Source organism: Camelus dromedarius, chromosome 26 (genome assembly GCF_036321535.1).
Source record: "Camelus dromedarius isolate mCamDro1 chromosome 26, mCamDro1.pat, whole genome shotgun sequence".
Lineage (NCBI taxonomy): Eukaryota > Metazoa > Chordata > Mammalia > Artiodactyla > Camelidae > Camelus > Camelus dromedarius.
Window position 1 is genome coordinate 21,170,932 of NC_087461.1, and position 19,650 is coordinate 21,190,581.

The window sequence follows — 19,650 nt, forward strand, 5'->3', positions numbered from 1 at the left end:
AATGGGGCACAAGAATGACTTATTCTATTTTGAAGGACAGTAATGATGGCAAAATGTACTGTGGAGCCAAAATACTTAAAATAGCATGATGCTGTCACAGGAATAGACAAATAGGTCATTTCAGCACGTCGGCAGTGGTGGAAGCAGTCCTGGTGTGTGCACGTGTGCGTGTGCGTGTGTTCAGGACGGCATTTCCCAGTTGTGGTAAAGATCAGTTTGCTCAATGTCTAGAACAGTCGGCCATTCACTTTAGAAGGTCAGATTCCTTTTTCTCACCAGACACCCAAATAAACCCCAGTTGATTATGAAATTAAACCTTAGAAGTTACCAGAAGGTATTGAGAAAAACCTGTGACAACTTCTTGGTTAACTCTGGATGGTGAGCACTTGTCCACAGACGTGACTAAGCCCGAGTGTCATAAGAGGAAAGGTTGTAGAGTTGTTTGCTCACTAACTAACCTTCCGCATACACGGTAACCTCACTGTGGAGCGGCTGCATATCGAAGGTGAACATGGGAGGTATTTTCCAATGGGATCCTTGGGTGAAGAACTCCTTTGTTGTCTGGCATCTTAACGTCATAGAATGTTCTGGAAAAGTGAAGAACTTCACACATAAATTGTATCCATGCCTGAGACGGCCTGAGATGGAAAACGATGAGTAAGGAGAGGCGTCGGTCCCGGTGAGGAGACGGAGGGTCAGCAGCTTGGGACTCCACCGGAGGGCTAGGGTCCTCCTCCCGCACTGCTCGCCCCCAAGGGCGCGGGTCCCTGCCGGCTTGCTGGCACCAGTGGTGAGTCCGTTACCTGAGCGGAAGGGACAGTGTCCACACAAGTGTGTCTGGCTTCCAGTTTCAAGGGGGATTTTTTTTTCTGATGAGGGTTTTCCAAGCTAAGGAAGGAAGTCAGGAAGTTTTAATATTTTTCTACTTTTTCTTTCCAGTTTCTTGTTCTTCCTTTTGCCTTCTTGCCGCTGTGCCTGTCTATGCGGCACCATTTCGGGCTGTCAGAGGCTTCATGTTCAAATTATAATTTAAAAGTTGACTTGGCAGGGTCTCTGCCTCCCTCGGTACCTTTTGTTGGCAAGTCATTAAATTCATTCAAGTCACGAAATCCTCTGATACCATGTAAAGGTTCTGGTGACTGCAGGCACCTTGGAACGGACGGGCCTGAGCTCTTGATCATCATAATGATCCCTAATGGGTGAAGTCTGAGGGACTGTTAAAAGGTCACTTAGGTAGATGCGGAGGCCTGTTCCAATGGCTGGTAGACCTTCTAAGTATCTGATCCATAGGTTTCCTGAAAGTCTTCTCAGTGTCACTTTAGTGAATGAGACTGGGTGACCAGAAACCTGAGTTTTAGGTCATCCACTCAAAATTGGACCAGAAGCTGAAATATTTAGCAGAGGCCCAAGGTCTCTTCCTCCAAGTCCTTTGCTTTTCACAAGTGAACTCACTTGGTAGCTTATCTGTGTGGCTGTCCAGGTTGGACAAGACAGTATGTGGGTGTATTATCTGGGTTCTCTGGAGACACAGGACCAGTAGGAGGTGTGTGTATATCTACAGACAGGGGTTTATTGTGAGGACCTGGCTTGTGTGCTTATGAAGACGGGCAAGTTCCCATCTGCAGGGTGGGCCAGCGGGCTGCAGCCAGGAGGGCCCATCGCACAGATGAGGCCCAAAGGCGTCTGCTGGAGAACCCCGCCTTGTGGGGGAGGCCTGTCTTCCTTTCCTGTTCTGTTCTTTAACTGACTGGATGAGGCCCCCTCAGTTATGGAGAGCAGTCTGTTCTATTCAGAGTTCCCATATTTAAAAGTTAATCTCATCTAGAAAAATACCTTCCCAGTGGACAGAATTAACCACCACAGTGGAGCCATGAATTCACCTGCAGGCTCTCAGGCCTGGACTGACCGAAGTGCCCGTTTCTTGTTTGGACTTCAAAGGCCTGTGCAGGCCTGCCTAGGAGACGCCCCGGTGAGATCCGCGTAGGAGTGTAACTGCATCCTATATGGATTCAGAGCCCCTGGGTGCATGGAGGGCGATTGGAGATGAAAGCAGACCACGTGGGTATGATGTAAAACATGCTTACGTGTCAGGAATTCAACATGCATTCCACGAAGGATCATGGGATCTCACTATAGGAGCTGCAGGGATGCGCTGAGGAGTCTGGGGGAAACTCCCTGAAGGTCAGGAGGCATCTTGATAGGCCAGTGTCAGAAAGGGCGTGGCTGTGACTGGGAAAGGCCGTGAGCTATCAGTCAGCGTGGTCGTCGGTCGGCCCATTTGACGGTGGTGGTGGTGGGTGTGAAGGCTCTACCCGCCGTACTGATGCCGCTGTGAATGAGGAGATCGGTCCCGTGTACCGGAGGGTCAACGTGCTTAGGAATGAATTCAGCCAAGGAGATGAACGCCCTGTACACTGAACACTGTGAGACACTGATGAGAGAAGTTGAAAAAGGCACAAATAAGTGGAAATATAGTCCATGCTCACAGATGGGAAGAATTAAGATTGTTAAAATATCCATGTTACCCAAAGCTATCCTCAGATTCAGTGCAGTTCCTGTCAAAATGCCAATGGCGTTTTCCACAGAATAAAACAAAAAACCAAACACCTAAAATGTACTGGAACCACAAAAGACTCTAATAGCCAAAATAGCCTTAAGAAAGAGCAGAGCTTGGTGGTGTCACGATTCCTATGTTGTAGTCTATGTCACAAAGCCACCGTAGTCAGAAGTACGATGTCGGCATAAAAACAGACACACAGAACAGAGCAGGAGAGCCCAGAAGTAAGCCACACACACCCGGCCTGTCAGCTGGGACAGAGGAGCCCAGAACACGCAGGGGGGAAGGAGAGCCTCCTTAGTAAACGGAGACGGGGAGGCTGGGCGGTCACGGGATGGAGGCTGAAGCTTGTCTCCATCTTGCACAGCGGGCTTTGTGCATCACAGAAAATAATGCCTGTTGACAGTAGAACATTCGGAAGAAAATGAAAATCACCTAATTATGTGATGTCATCGTTGCTGTTTTGATGGATATTCTCCCACGATTTTCTTCTTTACCTTCTATCTGATCTGTGTCGTGGCGAGGTCAGCGTCAGGCAGCGCGCAGGGGCTGTGCGTCAGGCTCGGGGGAGGCTGGTGTGCCCCCCACCCCCGCGGCGGCCCCTAAACGAGCAGACATGAAACAGCTTGTAAAGACAGGGTGTCGGGGCTCACGCTGGGGGATGTGCTGGGAGTTACGAGAGCCCAGGGGACAAAACCCGGCTTCTTAGTCGTAAATATTTTTCTGTCTCACTCAGTGTTGTTAAAGGCACTTTAACAGCTGATAGTATTCCATTGTGTATCTGAATCTTCTCCCTTAATGTCACATGTGAACACTGTTTACAGATTTTTGCTGAAGTAATTAAAACTTTGAACATCTTCACAGTTTAATTTTTGCTGATGACCAGTTAGGTTTCTAGGATTTATAGCTAGAAAGAACATGTCTTGGTTAAGCAGTAAGCAGGGTATGAAGGTGTTTGATCAGCGTTATCAAGTTGGCTTTCCTCAGGATTGCGCCTTTTCATGTCTTCACCAGCACTGCAGGAGAGTGCCGGTGTCACCGCCCCTTCTGCATTGCTCAATATCTTTACTTAAAATAATTGTATTTTAGCAATTCAGTAGCTCCTGTTGCAATGAGATAGAGCCTGTTGCATATATTTGGTCCACTGTCTGTCTCTGATGAAGACTCGGGCACACCTCTTCCCCATCTGTTGTGGGAGTGTCTGCCTGTGTGTTGTGACGTTCTGAGGTGCAGTAAACTTACTCGTGCAGGTAAGGTGTTAACTCCATGGAGGACAGAACACGAGAGAAAGCAGTAGATGACAGATCCCAGGTGTGAGCTTTCCGTACCAGGCGGTTCTGACACTCGCTGCCCGGAGCTAGCGTGGAGCCCACGGGCTAAGGGCTCCATCCCCCAAAACCCTTGCCTCAGGAGCCAGCTCCGGGCTACCCACAACCTCTGCCTGACTTGGCTACAAGTCAGAGGTTCCCATGACCCTCTCCTCGGGTTTGATAACTTGCTAGAGTGAATCACACTCCGCGTGAAAACAGTTGACTTACTGTGGCCAACTTCTCACACAGGGTGTTTTAGAGGATGCAGAGAATAGCGAAGACTGGGGGTCACTGCACGCAGGCGCTGCGGTCTCTTTGTGGGCGTGTCCATCACCCCGGGACTTTTGGGGGTATGGTGGGGGCTGCATCGCGCAGGCAGGGTGAATTACAGCATTTCCTGCCCTTCTCCCTGATCTGGGGCAGTGGGGGGTGCTGAAAAGTCCAAGCTTCTAATCATGACTTGGCAGCTGTCTGGAGTCCACCGAGACTCACCCCATTAGAACAGAGGACACTCTCGTCGCTCAGGAGATCCAGGGGATTTAGGAGTTCTTGCTGGACGCTTCTGTCACTCAGGGAATCCCGAGGGTTTTAGGAGCTTGTGCTGGGAACCGAGGCCGAAACCAAAACACCAGCAGGATTGGGAGACAGGTGTGTATGTGTGTATGTGTGTGTATATGTGTGGATGTGTATGCATATAGTGTGTGTATATGTGTGTGGATGTGTATGCATATATATGTGCTTGTGTGTGTTTTGATGATTTCACAAGTGACACATATGTGTTGAATCCTTTATTTCTCTGCCTGCCACAATCATCTCCTGGACCCATACCTGTCATTCTGTGATCTCGTGTGATATGTATACATATTTCTCTTGTGTCTTAATATTTCGTACACTCTTATCAAAATGTCCATATGTTGCGGCCCAGGGATTCCTCTCCTCGTGGTTACTTTTCGGCCGTGTAGTATAATCACCTCTGACTTTCTTGTTCCCCATTTTGCAGATGAACTGCAGGCTGAGAGTGGCCTGTGGGCCAGCTATGTCCCCCTCAGGGCCGGGACCGTTGTCTGGGGAGGAAGGACCACTGGGCTTTAGTGCTTCTGTCTCGGTCCAGGTGCAGGTGCAAGTGTGCAAGCGTCTTTGCTGCTGTTCTGAGGATGGTGGGAAAGTAAATAGCTTTCGTCCTGCCAGGTGGTACCTCCCCTGCTTCTAACACACTTGCACAAATGCCCTGGTTTTTTGGGCACTAGAAGGCAAAGATGCCAGTGACGCAGTGGCCACAGGAAGACATCACAGGCTGTTTTGATGGCAGATCACTTGGGGTGCACACGTGTCTGTGCGTGAGGGACGTGATGTGTGCTTGAGTGACATCGTGTACAGAAGGCTTGAGGAGCAAAGGAAAGGAAAAAAAAATATTTACTGTGTTTCTTTAGAAAGAACTTGACTCAAACAGTTGATATGGTCCAGAATCTGCATGGAATAGCAGTCAAAGGTGACAGAAAATTAGCTTCTTTTGAATCAGAACAGAGAGATGCCCATACGAGTAAGACTTTGGGAAGGTTCTGTATGATGTAGGATTTAAAATGGTTTTTGAAGAGCAGATTTTTAAAAAACATTTTGCTGCCGGTGAATTAGGCCCTAAAAGCTGGCATTAATTTCAGTCATGTCAAGAGCCAAATGGATTAATAATGAAATACCAGAGAAAAAGTACCATCTCTCACTTAAATGTTTTTAGCAATAATAATGACTTAAGACTTGATAAAACAGCTGAGAACGAATATTATTCCCACCTGCAGCTTTCCTAATAAATGAAATGTTCCCGTGGAGAACCCAGCCTCCTTTAAGACAGGTTCAGAGCAGGGCGTGTCAGGAGGTGGGGACTTGAACTTGATTAAAATTTCTTTTCATGGATTCAGTCAGCCCCTTATCTTGATATTCAAGTAGAAGGAAAATGAGAATTTGAAGCCTTAGTAGAACATTGTGGAAATGTCAGAATCGGTAAACATTAAAAAACCAAACTGGAGAGATAAATCAGTAAGTGACAATTAGGAACCTTCCAGATGGGAGGCAAATAGTCACCCTGAATGATCTGACCTAAAGTGCCCAGCCAGGAACTGTCTCTGGTTTGTGTTTTTTCAAATGCAACTTTCCCAGGAATATGCTTCTGATTCACAAAGTGAACTTCATCTTTCAGTTGCTTCTGAATTAAAAACAGAAGGGCTTGTAGTGGGTTTCGATGCTGTGGTATATTTCAGATGTGAAAATTCACCTGTACGGTTTTATAAACAATTTTATGTTGAGTTAGCGATGTTCATTCACACAAAGTCTTCAGTTACTCCTCTTGAATTGTTTTGAATCGTATGGATAAAAATTAAACTTTATAGAGCAAAACAAGTATATTAAGATACTTTTGCATAGAAAATATGATGTTAGTATTTTGGTGAGTATTTGATTTTTTTTTTCCTCACCAATAACATTGATTTTATTTGCGCTACAGTTACTCTCCGGGAGTATTTTAAATATTAGAAGGCTTTTATAATGAGCACATAAAGGCTTCATTTTGATTTTTTTTAACATTTTTTATTGATTTATAATCATTTTACAATGTTGTGTCAAATTCCAGTGTTCAGCACAATTTTTCAGTTATTCATGGACATATACACACTCATTGTCACAGTTTTTTCTCTGTGAGTTATCATAACATTTTGTGTATATTTCCCTGTGCTATACAGTGTAGTCTATTCTACAGTTTTGAAATCCCAGTCTATCCCTTCCCACCCTCCACCCCCCTGGTAACCACAAGTCTGTATTCTTTGTCTGTGAGTCTATTTCTGTCCTTTATTTACGCTTTGTTTTTGTTTGTTTGTTTGTTTTTGTTTTTGTTTTTTAGATTCCACATATGAGCGATCTCATATGGTATTTTTCTTTCTCTTTCTGGCTTACTTCACTTAGAATGACATTCTCCAGGAGCATCCATGTTGCTGCAAATGGCATTATGTTGTCGGTTTTTATGGCTGAGTAGTATTCCATTGTATAAATATACCACATCTTCTTTATCCAGTCACCTGTTGATGGACATTTAGGCTGTTTCCATGTTTTGGCTATTGTAAATAGTGCTGCTGTGAACATTGGGGTGCAGGTGTATTTTTGAAGTAGGGTTCCTTCTGGATATATGCCCAGGAGTGGGATTCCTGGGTCATATAGTAAGTCTATTCCTAGTCTTTTGAGGAATCTCCATACTGTTTTCCGCAGTGGCTGCACCAAACTGCATTCCCACCAGCAGTGTAGGAGGGTTCCCCTTTCTCCACAGCCTCTCCAGCATCTGTCATTTGTGGATTTTTGAATGACGGCCATTCTGACTGGTGTGACGTGATACCTCATTGTAGTTTTGATTTGCATTTCTCTGATAATTAGTGATATTGAGCGTTTTTTCATGTGCTTTTTGATCATTTGTATGTCTTCCTTGGAGAATTGCTTGTTTAGGTCTTCTGCCCATTTTTGGATTGGGTTGTTTATTTTTTTCTTATTGAGTCGTATGAGCTGCTTATATATTCTGGAGATCAAGCCTTTGTCGGTTTCACTTGCAAAAATTTTCTCCCATTCCGTAGGTTTTCTTCTTGTTTTATTTCTGGTTTCCTTTGCTGTGCAGAAGCTTGTAAGTTTCATTAGGTCCCATTTGTTTATTCTTGCTTTTATTTCTTCTAGGAGAAAATTTTTTAAATGTATGTCAGATAATGTTTTGCCTATGTTTTCCTCTAGGAGGTTTATTGTATCTTGTCTTATGTTTAAGTCTTTAAGCTATTTTGAGTTGATTTTTGTATATGGTGTAAGGGAGTGTTCTAGCTTCATTGTTTTACATGCTGCTGTCCAGTTTTCCCAACACCATTTGCTGAAGAGACTGTCTTTATTCCAATGTATATTCTTGCCCCCTTTGTCAAAGATGAGTTGACCAAAAGTTTGTGGGTTCATTTCTGGGCTCTCTATTCTGTTCCATTGGTCTATATGTCTGTTTTGGTACCAATACCATGCTGTCTTGATGACTGTAGCTCTACAGTATTGTCTGAAGTCTGGGAGAGTTATTCCTCCAGCCTCTTTCTTTCTCTTCAGTAATGCTTTGGCAATTCTAGGTCTTTGATGGTTCCATATGAATTTTATTATGATTTTTTCTAGTTCTGTGAAATATGTCCTGGGTAATTGGATAGGGATTGCATTAAATCTGTAGATTGCCTTGGGCAGTGTGACCATTTTAACAATATTGATTCTTCCAATCCAAGAGCATGGAATATCTTTCCATTTTTTAAAGTCTACTTTAATTTCCTTCATCAATGGTTTATAGTTTTCTGTGTATAATTCTTTTACCTCCTTGGTTAGATTTATTCCCAGATATTTTATTACTTTGGGTGCTATTTTAAAGGGGATTGTTTCTTTACTTTCTTCTTCTGTTGATTTATCGTTAGTGTAAAGAAATGCAACTGATTTTTGAACGTTAATTTTGTAACCTGCTACCTTGCTGAATTCTTCAATCAGCTCTAGTAGCTTTTGTGTGGACCTTTTAGGGTTTTCTATATATAGTAACATGTCATCAGCATATAATGACACTTTTACCTCTTCTTTTCCAATTTGGATCCCTTTTATTTCTTTCTCTTGCCTGACTGCTATGGCTAGGACTTCCAGGACTATGTTGAATAGGAGTGGTGATAGTGGGTGGGCATCCTTGTCTTGTCCCAGATTTTAGTGGGAAGCTTTTGAGTTTTTCACTGTTGAGTACTATGCTGGCTGTAGGTTTGTCATATATAGCTTTTATTATGTTGAGATATGTTCCCTGTATATCCACTTTGGCGAGAGTTTTTATCATAAATGGTTGTTGAATTTTATCAAATGCTTTTTCTGCATCGATTGAGATGATCATGTGGTTTTTGTCCTTTCTCTTGTTGATGTGATGTATTACACTGATTGATTTGCGTATGTTGAACCAGCCTTGTGTCCCTGGGATGAACCCCACTTGGTCATGATGTATCTTTTTTATGTGTTGTTGGATTCTGTTTGCTAAAATTTTGGTGAGGATTTTGGCGTCTATGTTCATCAGTGATATTGGCCTATAATTCTCTTTTTTTGTAGTGTCTTTGCCTGGTTTTGGTATCAGGGTGATGGTGGCTTCATAGAATGAGTTTGGGAGTATTCCCTCCTTTTCAATCGTCTGGAAGAGTTTGAGAAGGACTGGTATGAGTTCTTCTTTGTATGTTTGGTAGAATTCCCCGGTGAAGCCATCCGTTCCTGGACTTTTATTTGTAGGGAGGTTTTTAATTGCTATTTCTATTTCCTTTCTAGTGATCGGATTGTTCAAGTGTTCAGGTTCTTCTTGATTCAGTTTTGGTGGACAGTATGTTTCCAGAAACTTGTCCATCTCCTCTAGGTTATCCAGTTTGGTTCCATATAGTTTTTCATAATATTCTCGTATGATATTTTGTATTTCTATTTTGTTTGTTGTAATTTCTCCATTTTCCTTTCTTATTTTGCTAATTTGTGCTCTCTCTTTTTTCTTCTTTGTGAGTTTGGCCAGAGGTTTGTCGATTTTATTTACTTTTTCAAAAAACCAGCTTTTGGTTTGGTTGATTTTTTCTATGGTCTTGTTAATCTCTATTGTATTTAATTCCTCTCTGATCTTTATTATTTCCTTCCTTCTGCTGCTTTTTGGGGCTTTTTGTTCTTTTTCTAATTCATTCAGGTGGTGGGTTAAATTGTTTATTTGAGATTGTTCTTCTTTTTTGAGGAAGGCCTGTATCGCTATAAACTTCCCTCTTAGCACTGCCTTTGCTGGGTCCCATAGGTTTTGAGTGGTTGTGCTTTCATTATCATTTGTCTCAAGGTATTTTTTTTTTTAATTTCAGCTTTGATTTCCTCATTGACCCATTGTTTTTTCAATAACATATTGTTTAATCTCCATGCTTTCCTTTTTTTCTCCTTTGTTTCTCTGTTGTTGATTTCCAGTTTCATGGCATTGTGGTCAGTAAAGATGCTTGAGATAATTTCTATCTTCTTAAAATTGTTGAGGTTTCTTTTGTGCCCAAGTACATGATTGATCCTGGAAAATGTTCCATGTGCACTTGAAAAGAATGTATATCCTATTTTTGCGGGGTGTAATGCTCTGAAAATATCCACCAAATCTAGTTTTTCTATTGTAGTATTTAATTTCTCTATTGCCTTGTTTATTTTCTGTCTGGAAGATCTGTCTAGTGATGTTAATGCAGTGTTAAAATCTCCAACTATGATTGTATTCCCATCAATATCCCCCTTTATCTCTGTTAGTAATTCTTGTATGTACTTAGGTGCTCCTATATTGGGTGCATATATATTAACGAGTGTAATATCCTCATCTTGTATCACTCCTATAATCATTATAAAATGTCCTTCTTTATCTTTCTTTATGGACTTTGTTTTAAAGTCTATTTTGTCTGAAATCAGTACTGCAACACCTGCTTTTTTGGCTTTTCCATTTGCATGGAATATCCTTTTCCATCCTTTCACTCTCAATCTATATGTGTCCTTCTCCCTAAAGTGGGTCTCTTGTATGCAGCATATTGAAGGTTCTTGCTTTATTATCCAGTCTGCCACTCTGTGTCTTTTGACTGGAGCATTTAGTCCATTAACATTTACAGTAATTAATGATAGATGTGTGTTTATTGACATTTTGAACTTATCTTTGCAGTTGAATTGGTATATCCTCTTTGTTCCTTTCTTCTTCCTTTTGTGGTTTATTAATTTTCCTTTGTATTATCATGGATTTTATTTAATTTTTGTGACTCCTTTGTAAATTTTTGGCTTGTGGTTACCCTTTTTTGTAAATCTGTCAACCCATTACTATAGCTGTTTTTATTAAACTGATAGTAACATGATCTCAAACCCATCCTACTGTTAAAAAAATTTAAAAAAGAAAGAAAAAAATATTCTATATTTCCCTGCCTCCCTCTCCCACTCTCAGTGATTTGTATGTCTTCTTTTATAATTTCATGTTTACTTTATTTGTAATTCATGAGTTATCACCTTTCCAGTTGTGTGTTTCTCATTTCTGTAGCATCCTGCTGCTTTTCTATTTAGAATAGCCCTTTCAATATTTCTTTTAGCATGGGTTTAGTGTTGCTAAATTCCTGCAGCTTTTTTTTGTCTGTGAAACTCTTTATTTCTCCTTCTATCCTCAAGAATAGCCTTGCTGGATAAAGGATCCTAGGCTGCATGTTTTTTTCATTCAGGGCTTTGAATATATCTTGCCACTCCCTTCTGGCCTGTAGTGTTTGTGTAGAGAAATCAGCTGAGAGCCTTATGGGGGTTCCCTTGTAACTTACTCTTTGCTTTTCTCTTGCTGCCTTTAGAATCATTTCTTTATCCTTGACTCTGGCCATCTTGATTATGATATGTCTTGGTGTGGGTCTATTTGGGTTCTTCCTGTTTGGGACCCTCTGAGCTTCCTGTACTTGGATATCTGATTCCTTCTTTAAGTTTGGGAAGTTTTCAGTCATGATTTCTTCAAAAACCTTTTCAATCCCCTTTGATCTTTCTTCTCCTTCTGGGACCCCTATTATGCGAAGATTGGGACGCTTTATGTTATCCCATAAGTCCCTTATGCTATTTTCATTATTTTTTATTTGCTTCTCTTGTAGTTCTTCTGAATGGGTGCTTTCTATTGCCCTGTCTTCTAGATCACTAATTCGTTCTTCTGCATTATCTAGTCGGCTTTGCACAGCTATTAGGTCATTCCTCATCTCTGTCAATGAGTTTACCCATTCTACTTGGCTCTTCTTTATAGCTTCAATTTCATTTTTGACATATTTTATATCTCTAAACAGTATCTCTTTTAATTCCTTCAGCAATTCGATCACTCCTTTTTTGAAATCTTGATCTAGTAGGCTATTGATGTCTATTTCGTTGATCTTTCTTTCAGGGGATTTCTCTTGTTCTTTTAATTGGGAAAGGTTTTTCTGCTTCTTCATCTTGCTAATACCTCTTTGGCACTGTGGTTTATGGAGTATCAGTTGTTTATTTTGGTCCTTAAGGATTTTATCTATCTGATGCCTATTTAGTAATAGAACTTAGGAAAAAAAGAAAAAAAAATGAGAGAGAGAGAAAGAATTTTAAAAGAAGGGAGAAAGAGGGTTTGAAAACAGTGTATAATGAATAATAGAAGAGTGAGTTGAAGCAGAGTATTAATCGGGTTGAGACATCCTTTTAAAACCTTTACAAAAAAGGGGGGGGTGAGATGAATAGATGTATTTGAAACCTGTGTCTAATCAATAGCAGGACATCAAAACCCAAGAGAAATAGAAATGAATTAAGAAGTAAAGATTAAGAGAGTAATAGAAAATAGAACAGGTAAAAACAGATTTAAAAAAAAAATGGGGGGGGGGGGGTTTGTCGGTGTTCTCCTAGAGTCTGTGTGCTTTTAATGTGAAGTCTTTCTGTCTTCGTCCTGTTTTGGAAGCTCAGCTTGCTGTTTTCAGAGGCCCTCCATTGGCGCCCTCTTCTGTGCTGCTCCCAGCACCTGTTGGCAAGCAGATCGTGCCTCCTCCTAACACTGGGTCAGGTGCAGCTCTCTGCTGTGGGCTCATTTTGATTTTTGAAGCTGAAATGTATTCACTTTGTGTAGTTAACAGCGCTGTCACCTAGGATCTTCTCAAGTTGTTCTTTTTAACCTTCTTTATTATGTAGTTTTCCTGTTTTTAACATATTAGCAATTTTTGGAAACATATCTTGTCCTGACAACGTCGAGGGTATCCTTTGAAATGGCGCAGAGAATGGTAACATTGAAAATTAGTAAATTAGCAGCTTTATAGATCACAGTGTTACAGATTTGGAGACTTAAATATGACATCTCTTAGGATAACCTTTAAAAAAATCTCTTACTGATAAACTCTGTACTTCCAAAAATTATTTCATCTAATTGAGTTATTTGAGATTGTGTGTTAGATCCCAGAATCCTTTCTAAAATTATTTTATCATTATTAAGGTAATTCTGACAATTATTAGAAAGTTTTAAAAAATTAGTTGGGATACAAAGAAAAAAATTGAAGTGTGCCCACATTTCCGTTGCTCGGCAGTAGCCTTACGTGTGTGTAAATGGACACTCTTTTCAGTACAGCGTTGGGGTCTGGCCGAATCAGGTACCACTGGCTGTTTGACCATTCTTCCCCTGTAATTTGGTAAATCCAGCTTGAACGACTGGGTGGATGCTGGAGAAATTTTCCCAAGTTGGGAAAAGTGAGATGAGGGATTTACTTGTGGTTCAAAGAGCTTGTGCCCCTGTGCGTCCCGTGGCTGGAAGCACAGGCTTTGATACGGGATTCTGGTCTTACCTGTGTGGAGATGGCCAGTGTCGAGGTCTGGGGGGTCCCTGAGGAGGGTCACAGAAGGCAGGCGACTTCCTCTTCAGGTGTCCAGCGGTTTTATCCATCATCTCCTGCATTTCATCAGGTTATACTTTAAGCGTTCATTTCTTCCATGCTGTTTTAGGGACGATGGGGAAAAGTTTGTGTAGTGTCCTGGAACAGTCTCCAGTCACACTTGGTGGCCACGGTTACAGTGTGGAGGCTGGCGTGCACAACTGATTCAGCAGCATTGCTGGGGTGATACCCACCGCTGTGTTAAGCGTGGCAAGGCCCTGTGGAAAAATGTCCTCTAATGCTGTTTATCTCCGCTTTGTCTCCCAGATGTTGGAAGATAAAACTCCCTGGGGGCTTTCTGAAAATGAATACCTTTTTTTCTGCTGACTTTGTCTCATCAGGATTTGTTACTGTTTATGAATAAAGGGCACCATTAGTGAACACTCAGCTATTGCTAACACTGAATGTTCCTAGTGGGGAAGGAGGGACAAATGAGCTGTGTTTGTTTATTTTTATTCCTGCTGTCACTGTTTTTCTCTTGTGGTTTAGAACGTGTAAACAGACAAGAAAACAAACAAACCAGAGCTCGAGGAGCCTGCATACCTTTTTTCCTCCTGCTGCAGCCCCCCACACACATTTTTCAGAATCTGGTTTGGGTTTGTTTCAGTTTTGAAGCAAGTGCCGCACGAAGCCCCAGCAGTGCTCCCGGGATCGGGCTGGGCATGGTGCTGGTGCGCCTGGCCCTGGGCCTCGTGGTGGAGCTCTGCAGGAAATGCTGTGCCTGTTACGGTCAAAGAACCGCTCACTTGCGGGCCTTAGAAAATAACCGAACGAAGTACTGGAGCATAACGTGCCGCTTTGTCTCCTGTCAGAAAGCGGAAGACGAGGATCCTGTTCTCACACCCGACGGCACCAGGGAGTTTCTCACCTTCGAAGTTCCTCTCAATGACTCGGGATCCGCCGGTCTGGGCGTCAGCGTCAAAGGAAACCGGTCGAAAGAGAACCACGCAGACCTGGGGATCTTTGTGAAGTCCATCATTAACGGAGGAGCAGCATCCAAAGTAAGCAGGTGTCGGCTTTACCAAGTGCTCATGCACCAGGATGTTTAATTACAACCCTGTGTTGGAAACATGTAAGCTGAGGGATGAAACCTGGCATCTACTCTCTTAGACTCTGTGTCTGTGGCCTGTGAATTAAACAGACAAAACACAGATTCGCAGGAGGAAAAGTTCACAAATTTTATCGATGTTAATATTTCCAATTTTATGAGTATGGGGGCTCCACAGAGCAGCAGGGAACCCCTAAAGAAGCGCTTAGCCTCGGAAGCAGCTGGACCATTTTAGCAAAGGATGATACAGGGTGTAGCGGCGATTAGACAAAGCAAGGGGGTTTGGGCTTCCGGGGCGTGCGCTGTGGGATGGCAGGTACGTGAGGGCAACTGGTGGCAGAAAAGGTTTCCCATGTGAGGTGTGTTTATGTGGCTGCGTCTCGGTGTCGTCTCTGTCTCTGCTGGTGAGGGTTTTCCTCCCCCAGCTCTGGGAGAGCGGAGGGGACGCCTCTACCAGGGGGACTGTGTGGCCCGTGTTTAGCCAGAAAGGGGAGGAGAGGCTTCCTCCTGTGTTTGCCGGGTCTCAGTTACCTTCCGCTCATAATAACCCCAGTGCCAAAGTGGCGTGTTTTGGGGCGATGTGTTCGCCCCAAACACTTACGTGTTTTCCACCACCAAACGACCAGGGGAATCACAGAGCTCTCTCACTTGGGCGTAGAGCTCATGGCTTCAGCTCATCTTTTTTTTTTTTTAACTTTTTTTTTTTTTCCAAATTGAAGTGTCATTGATTTGCAGTGTTGTGTCGGTTTCTGGTGTGCAGCGTGGCAATCAGTCACACACACACGGACACTCTCTCGTGTGCTTTTCCATTATGACCCATGCTGCACAGCAGGGCCTCGTTCATCTGTCTAGTCCGTAGTGTGTGTTTGTATCTCAGAATTTGCAGCCCTTGGCTATTCTGGGGAAGTGGAGGTTGTCTGTCTGGGCCCAGAGCTGCCCCAGGAAAGCCCTCCTGGGGGGCGCCCTGCCTGTCTCCCAGCCTGGGGAGAATGTCCTGGCTGCTGAGGGGGGGCCCCTCCCCAGCTGTCTAGCTGCCTGGAGTGCTGCACGCCCTGGGCTGTAAGTAAAATCTCTGGGTGTCTCTGGAAGCAGGAGAGTAACCACTTTGTGTCCTTGGAACTAGTGGCTGTTTTGGTCAACAGATTATGATAATGACTTGATTTACAAATGGATGAATGACTGAAGGAGAGAGAGCGGCCCGCTTACACAGTATTGTGCTGCTGTTCAATTGGCCATAATCCATTCATATTAAAGCCCTTTTTTCTCCCTTTTTCCTTTGTTTTTATTTTTTTAACTAAAGAGAAAGCAACTTCTTTGATCACAGACGCTTTCACAGCACTGATTGTTCCCCGTCTCCTTCCCAGGATGGGAGGCTGCGGGTCAATGATCAGCTGATCGCTGTGAACGGGGAGTCCCTGCTGGGCAAGACCAACCAGGACGCCATGGAGACCCTCCGCAGGTCCATGTCCACCGAGGGGAACAAGCGGGGCATGATCCAGCTCATCGTGGCCCGGAGGGTCAGCAGGGGCGGCGAGGTAAAGAGGGACCGGGACGGACGGCGCCCCCGGGGGAGCAGGCCCAAGCTCCGTCCTGGCGAGGGTGAGGAGGGCCCGGTGCGGGCGCTGTGTGCTGCACAGGCTGCCGCCCTGTCAGGGTGCGTGCCTGGCGCACTCGGTTCTCGGGTGCACGTAACCCCGAGTGTGCACTCACAGATGTCGCCCCCTATGCAGACAGCACTGGGGTCTGAAGGCACCGCAGCTGGGCTCCCGTCTTGAAGACAGGGCCGCCCCTTCCTGCTCGAGCCGACACCTCTCCTGGTGGGCAGTGCTCCGGGAGGGGGAACATGGACACAGTGGCCACCCATTCCCTGCCTTTTCTAGGATGGGTGCCTCCTGCGAGTCCCTCTCGTGGAGGGGGAGAGTTGGAGTGTTGTCAGAAGTGTAATTCTCCCCACCCCTGCCCTCCCGTCCCCCTTTCTCCTCCACTGGGGGCCTGAGCCCGCCTTCAGCAGTATCTCCTGCCCGATGCCGTGGTGGGCTCCCCGCGTGTGCTGCGGTCCGGGATGCGGGAGGAGTCAGGCGGGGATGAGCATCCGTGTCCCAGAGAGTAAAACTGTACCAGGTAGAGGCGTGCTTTCTTGTACAGCAGGGCGTGTGAAAATTGTGTATGTATTTGTTAATTTATATTAGAACCTGAACAAGTTTTTTCAGAAATCTGTCGTAAAGTCTGTGCCGTTCTTCTGAACCAGGCTTGGACCAGGGACCTGCTTCTTGAAAGTGTAAAGCTTGTCTGTGTTTTTACTGATGCTCAACTCCCCACGTTTCTAAATCAGCTCAGGGGAAAGGACCAGCAAACCCTACAAACTGAAAGTTGTATCTAAACTGCTTAGGTGTTTTTCTTGATTTTAAAGTCTGTTTAGTGGTGAAAGCAAGCTTTTTTGGCTGTGGTTCTGGCTCACCGATCCTCAGATGCAGTCAGATTTGTGGAGAAAAGTTGCGTGTGAGCTCAGTGGGTAATCAGTGGAGAGGCCACCATTTTTTAAGGTTATTGACCATTGACTTATTTTTGCATTGTTTTTATTTTTGAAATGGAGAATGAGTTAATGGTAATTCACAAATTAATTTCCACAACAACAAGGGAGCAGTGTAACCTTAACTGCAAACCTCAGAGTAGAAAACGGGGGAATAAAACATCCACTTTGATGTGGTGAGTGTAAATGCTGACCTCTGTGCAGGCTGCCGGGTTGGTCTTCTTGAATGATGATTTTCCTGGTTTCCAGATCATTCAGTGCTGTTAACGTCCCACAAACAGCTCTGTGACCAGTTCTCCCCGGGAGGTTGCAAGACACAGTGTCCATTACTAGGTCTTGTCCCAAAGCTAAATACTACCATGTTCCACAAGATGTTCACTGAGCGTCTTCTGTGTTCAGGGAACATGCTGGATCCTGGGGATCCAGAGTGAATAAAGCAGGTGGGGCTCTCTCTCATGATGGTCCGCTGGAAGCGGATCACATCCTCATCTCTAAAAGCCAACTAAAATGTCTAGCACCTTCTCAAAGTTTTCTCTCAGAGAAAACCATTGAATGTGATGGGGTGGTGGTGGGGTCTTAAAATGTGAGGTGTGGACGAGAGGTCGGCATCCCGGCTCCAGACGAGCTTTGCCCTGTCCCCATACCTACCCCAGCCTGGACTGATCTGGTTCCCTGTCGCCCTGGGAAACGCCTGGAGTTAGGGTTCCCGGCTGTGTCTGGGCCTCTCGTTCACTTCTGCGTGTGCGTTTGTGTGAATGAAAAGGATTTGAGTAAGGGAACAGCCGTAGCAGGCAGTGATAGGCTTAATATTCAAATCTCCTGATGGTGTCATGTTCATACACTGCTGGTTATTACTGTTCTCAGGGTGGAGTCAGCTCATAAAGCAATTACATCAAACCAGCCTTACCACGAGCGCTGTGCTTTCTTAGTAATACTCGTGAAAAGCCTTTTGTACTGACAGGGTTTAACAAAGAAGTGGCTGAAGACAGAAGTGCTCAGCTCAGCTTCCCGTAGTCTTCAGACATGATCTTACAGCTGTTGGAGGTATAAATATACATTCCCTTTGGGAAACCGTCTCCCTGAATTACCGGGAGAGGTGTGTGAATTATGTTACTGTAAATATTGACATAAGTGCAGGGCGTCTTGTCATGAATGGACCTCGGTCCCAAATAATGTGCCAACTTCTCCCCTCCTGGGTCTGTCCCTCAGCCGCACGGTCCAGCCTTTGACGGTATCACGCAATTATATTTCACTAACTCATCTTTTTTATTTATTTTCTTTAAAAATTTTTCAGCAGGGAGGTAGGCAGTTAGGTTCATTTTTATTTATTTATCTAATGGAGGTACTGGGGATTGAACCCAGACTTCATGCATGCTAAGCACGCACTCCACCACTGAGCTCTGCCCTCCCCACCACTGACTCATCTTTACATGAAGGGTTTGCATACTTAATTTCAAGCCAGAGAAGATGATACTTTGCAAAAGAACACCTTCTGTGCTCTGTCACATTTTGCCCCTTATACGTGGGAAGTGCTGTATGTCATTGTAATGTTTTCTTTAAAACCTGGCAGCTCTGTGCACCAGGCCCGCCCTCCCCGCCCTCCCTGTCCCCGCCCCCAGGGGGCACATTCGGGACGTTCCCTGGGAGGCTATTCTCAGTGTTGTCCGCTCCACCTCTCAGGGCTCCGTGAAGGCTGCTGGTCGTGCATCCTCTCCTGCTGCTCTCTGTTTCGTCTCCTCCTTCCCTTGGGCCTCCTGCCTCCCCCACAGTCACTCTTTCCCACCTGTGCTTTTATTGGCTCGTGTTCCTCGAGGAGTCTCCTGGGCTATGTCTCCTGCACACGCTCCTGGGAGATCTTCATCCCTGGTCCGTGTGCTATGCTGCATCCCGGGGTCCTGACTCCAGCCTGGGGCCCTGTTCTGCCTCCAGATCCCTCTGTCTAGCTGCCTGCAGAGATGCCCAGGTATGCCCACTGGCCTGGCTCTCAGGGACCTGTGCTTCCTCCTCCAAAACCTGTTCTTCCTTGAGTAACTTGTCCACGCTTGGGCGCCTCCTCCACCCAGAAATAGAACCGCAGTTTCTTCTGTTGCGGAGGCCAGACATCGGGGGTGGCCCTGACCTCTCAGGTGCCTTTACTGTCTCTGCAGCCGCCTCCTCTCCTCCTCTCTCCTCCGGCGCCTGCTGTTGCCTGTATTCGGGCCCTGTCATCTCCCTGAGCTCCCTGATGTGGCCCCTGAAGGATTTCTGTCTCAGCCTCTTGTTGCAGCAAAGTGTGTTAGAGCTCAGTGTTACAGCTCAGTGGTGACAGCAACCTGGATCCCGGCGAGAGACCAAGCAGCACTCTGAGAGTTGGAGAACCCAGTGAGCCCAGAGGTGTTAACATGCCAAGCTTTGGACCCCATCTGTAGGTTTACACAGGCTTTTATAGGCTATCAGTCTAGACTTTGCAACATTTTGTAATATCATATGCAAATAAGGTATAACAGAGGTGACTAATTAGGAACAAGCTTTGTAGAAATGGACCAATCAAGAGGGAGAGAAATGGACCAATCGGGAGTGAAAGAAAGAACCAATCAGGAGTGAGCTCAGGGAACCAATAGAATCTTAGGGGTAAGTTCCACTTTGCTAGAAACAAGCTGTTTAAGAGTTAAAAAGCGAGATAGAGCCTCTGAGCCGGGGAACCGGGTGGTGCTGGCAGGAGAGTAGTGGCCCTGCCTGGGGGTCCTGCTGTCTTTTTCATGTGGCTTCCCACCTACTCTCACCAGCAGAAGGCCCCT

At 44.7% G+C, this 19,650-nt stretch overlaps 1 protein-coding gene across 16 annotated transcripts in view; it reads left to right on the forward strand.

Annotated features, from left to right (window-relative positions):
• Positions 1-19,650, forward strand: part of LOC105099564 (partitioning defective 3 homolog) — a 535,951-nt gene that overhangs the window by 295,308 nt on the left and 220,993 nt on the right. For all 16 annotated transcript variants that reach the window (XM_064479503.1, XM_064479507.1, XM_064479509.1 and 13 more), the window contains 2 exons: positions 14,108-14,296; positions 15,708-15,878. In XM_064479503.1, the coding sequence (XP_064335573.1) occupies positions 14,108-14,296; positions 15,708-15,878 (360 nt within the window). The remainder of the gene's footprint in view (positions 1-14,107; positions 14,297-15,707; positions 15,879-19,650) is intronic.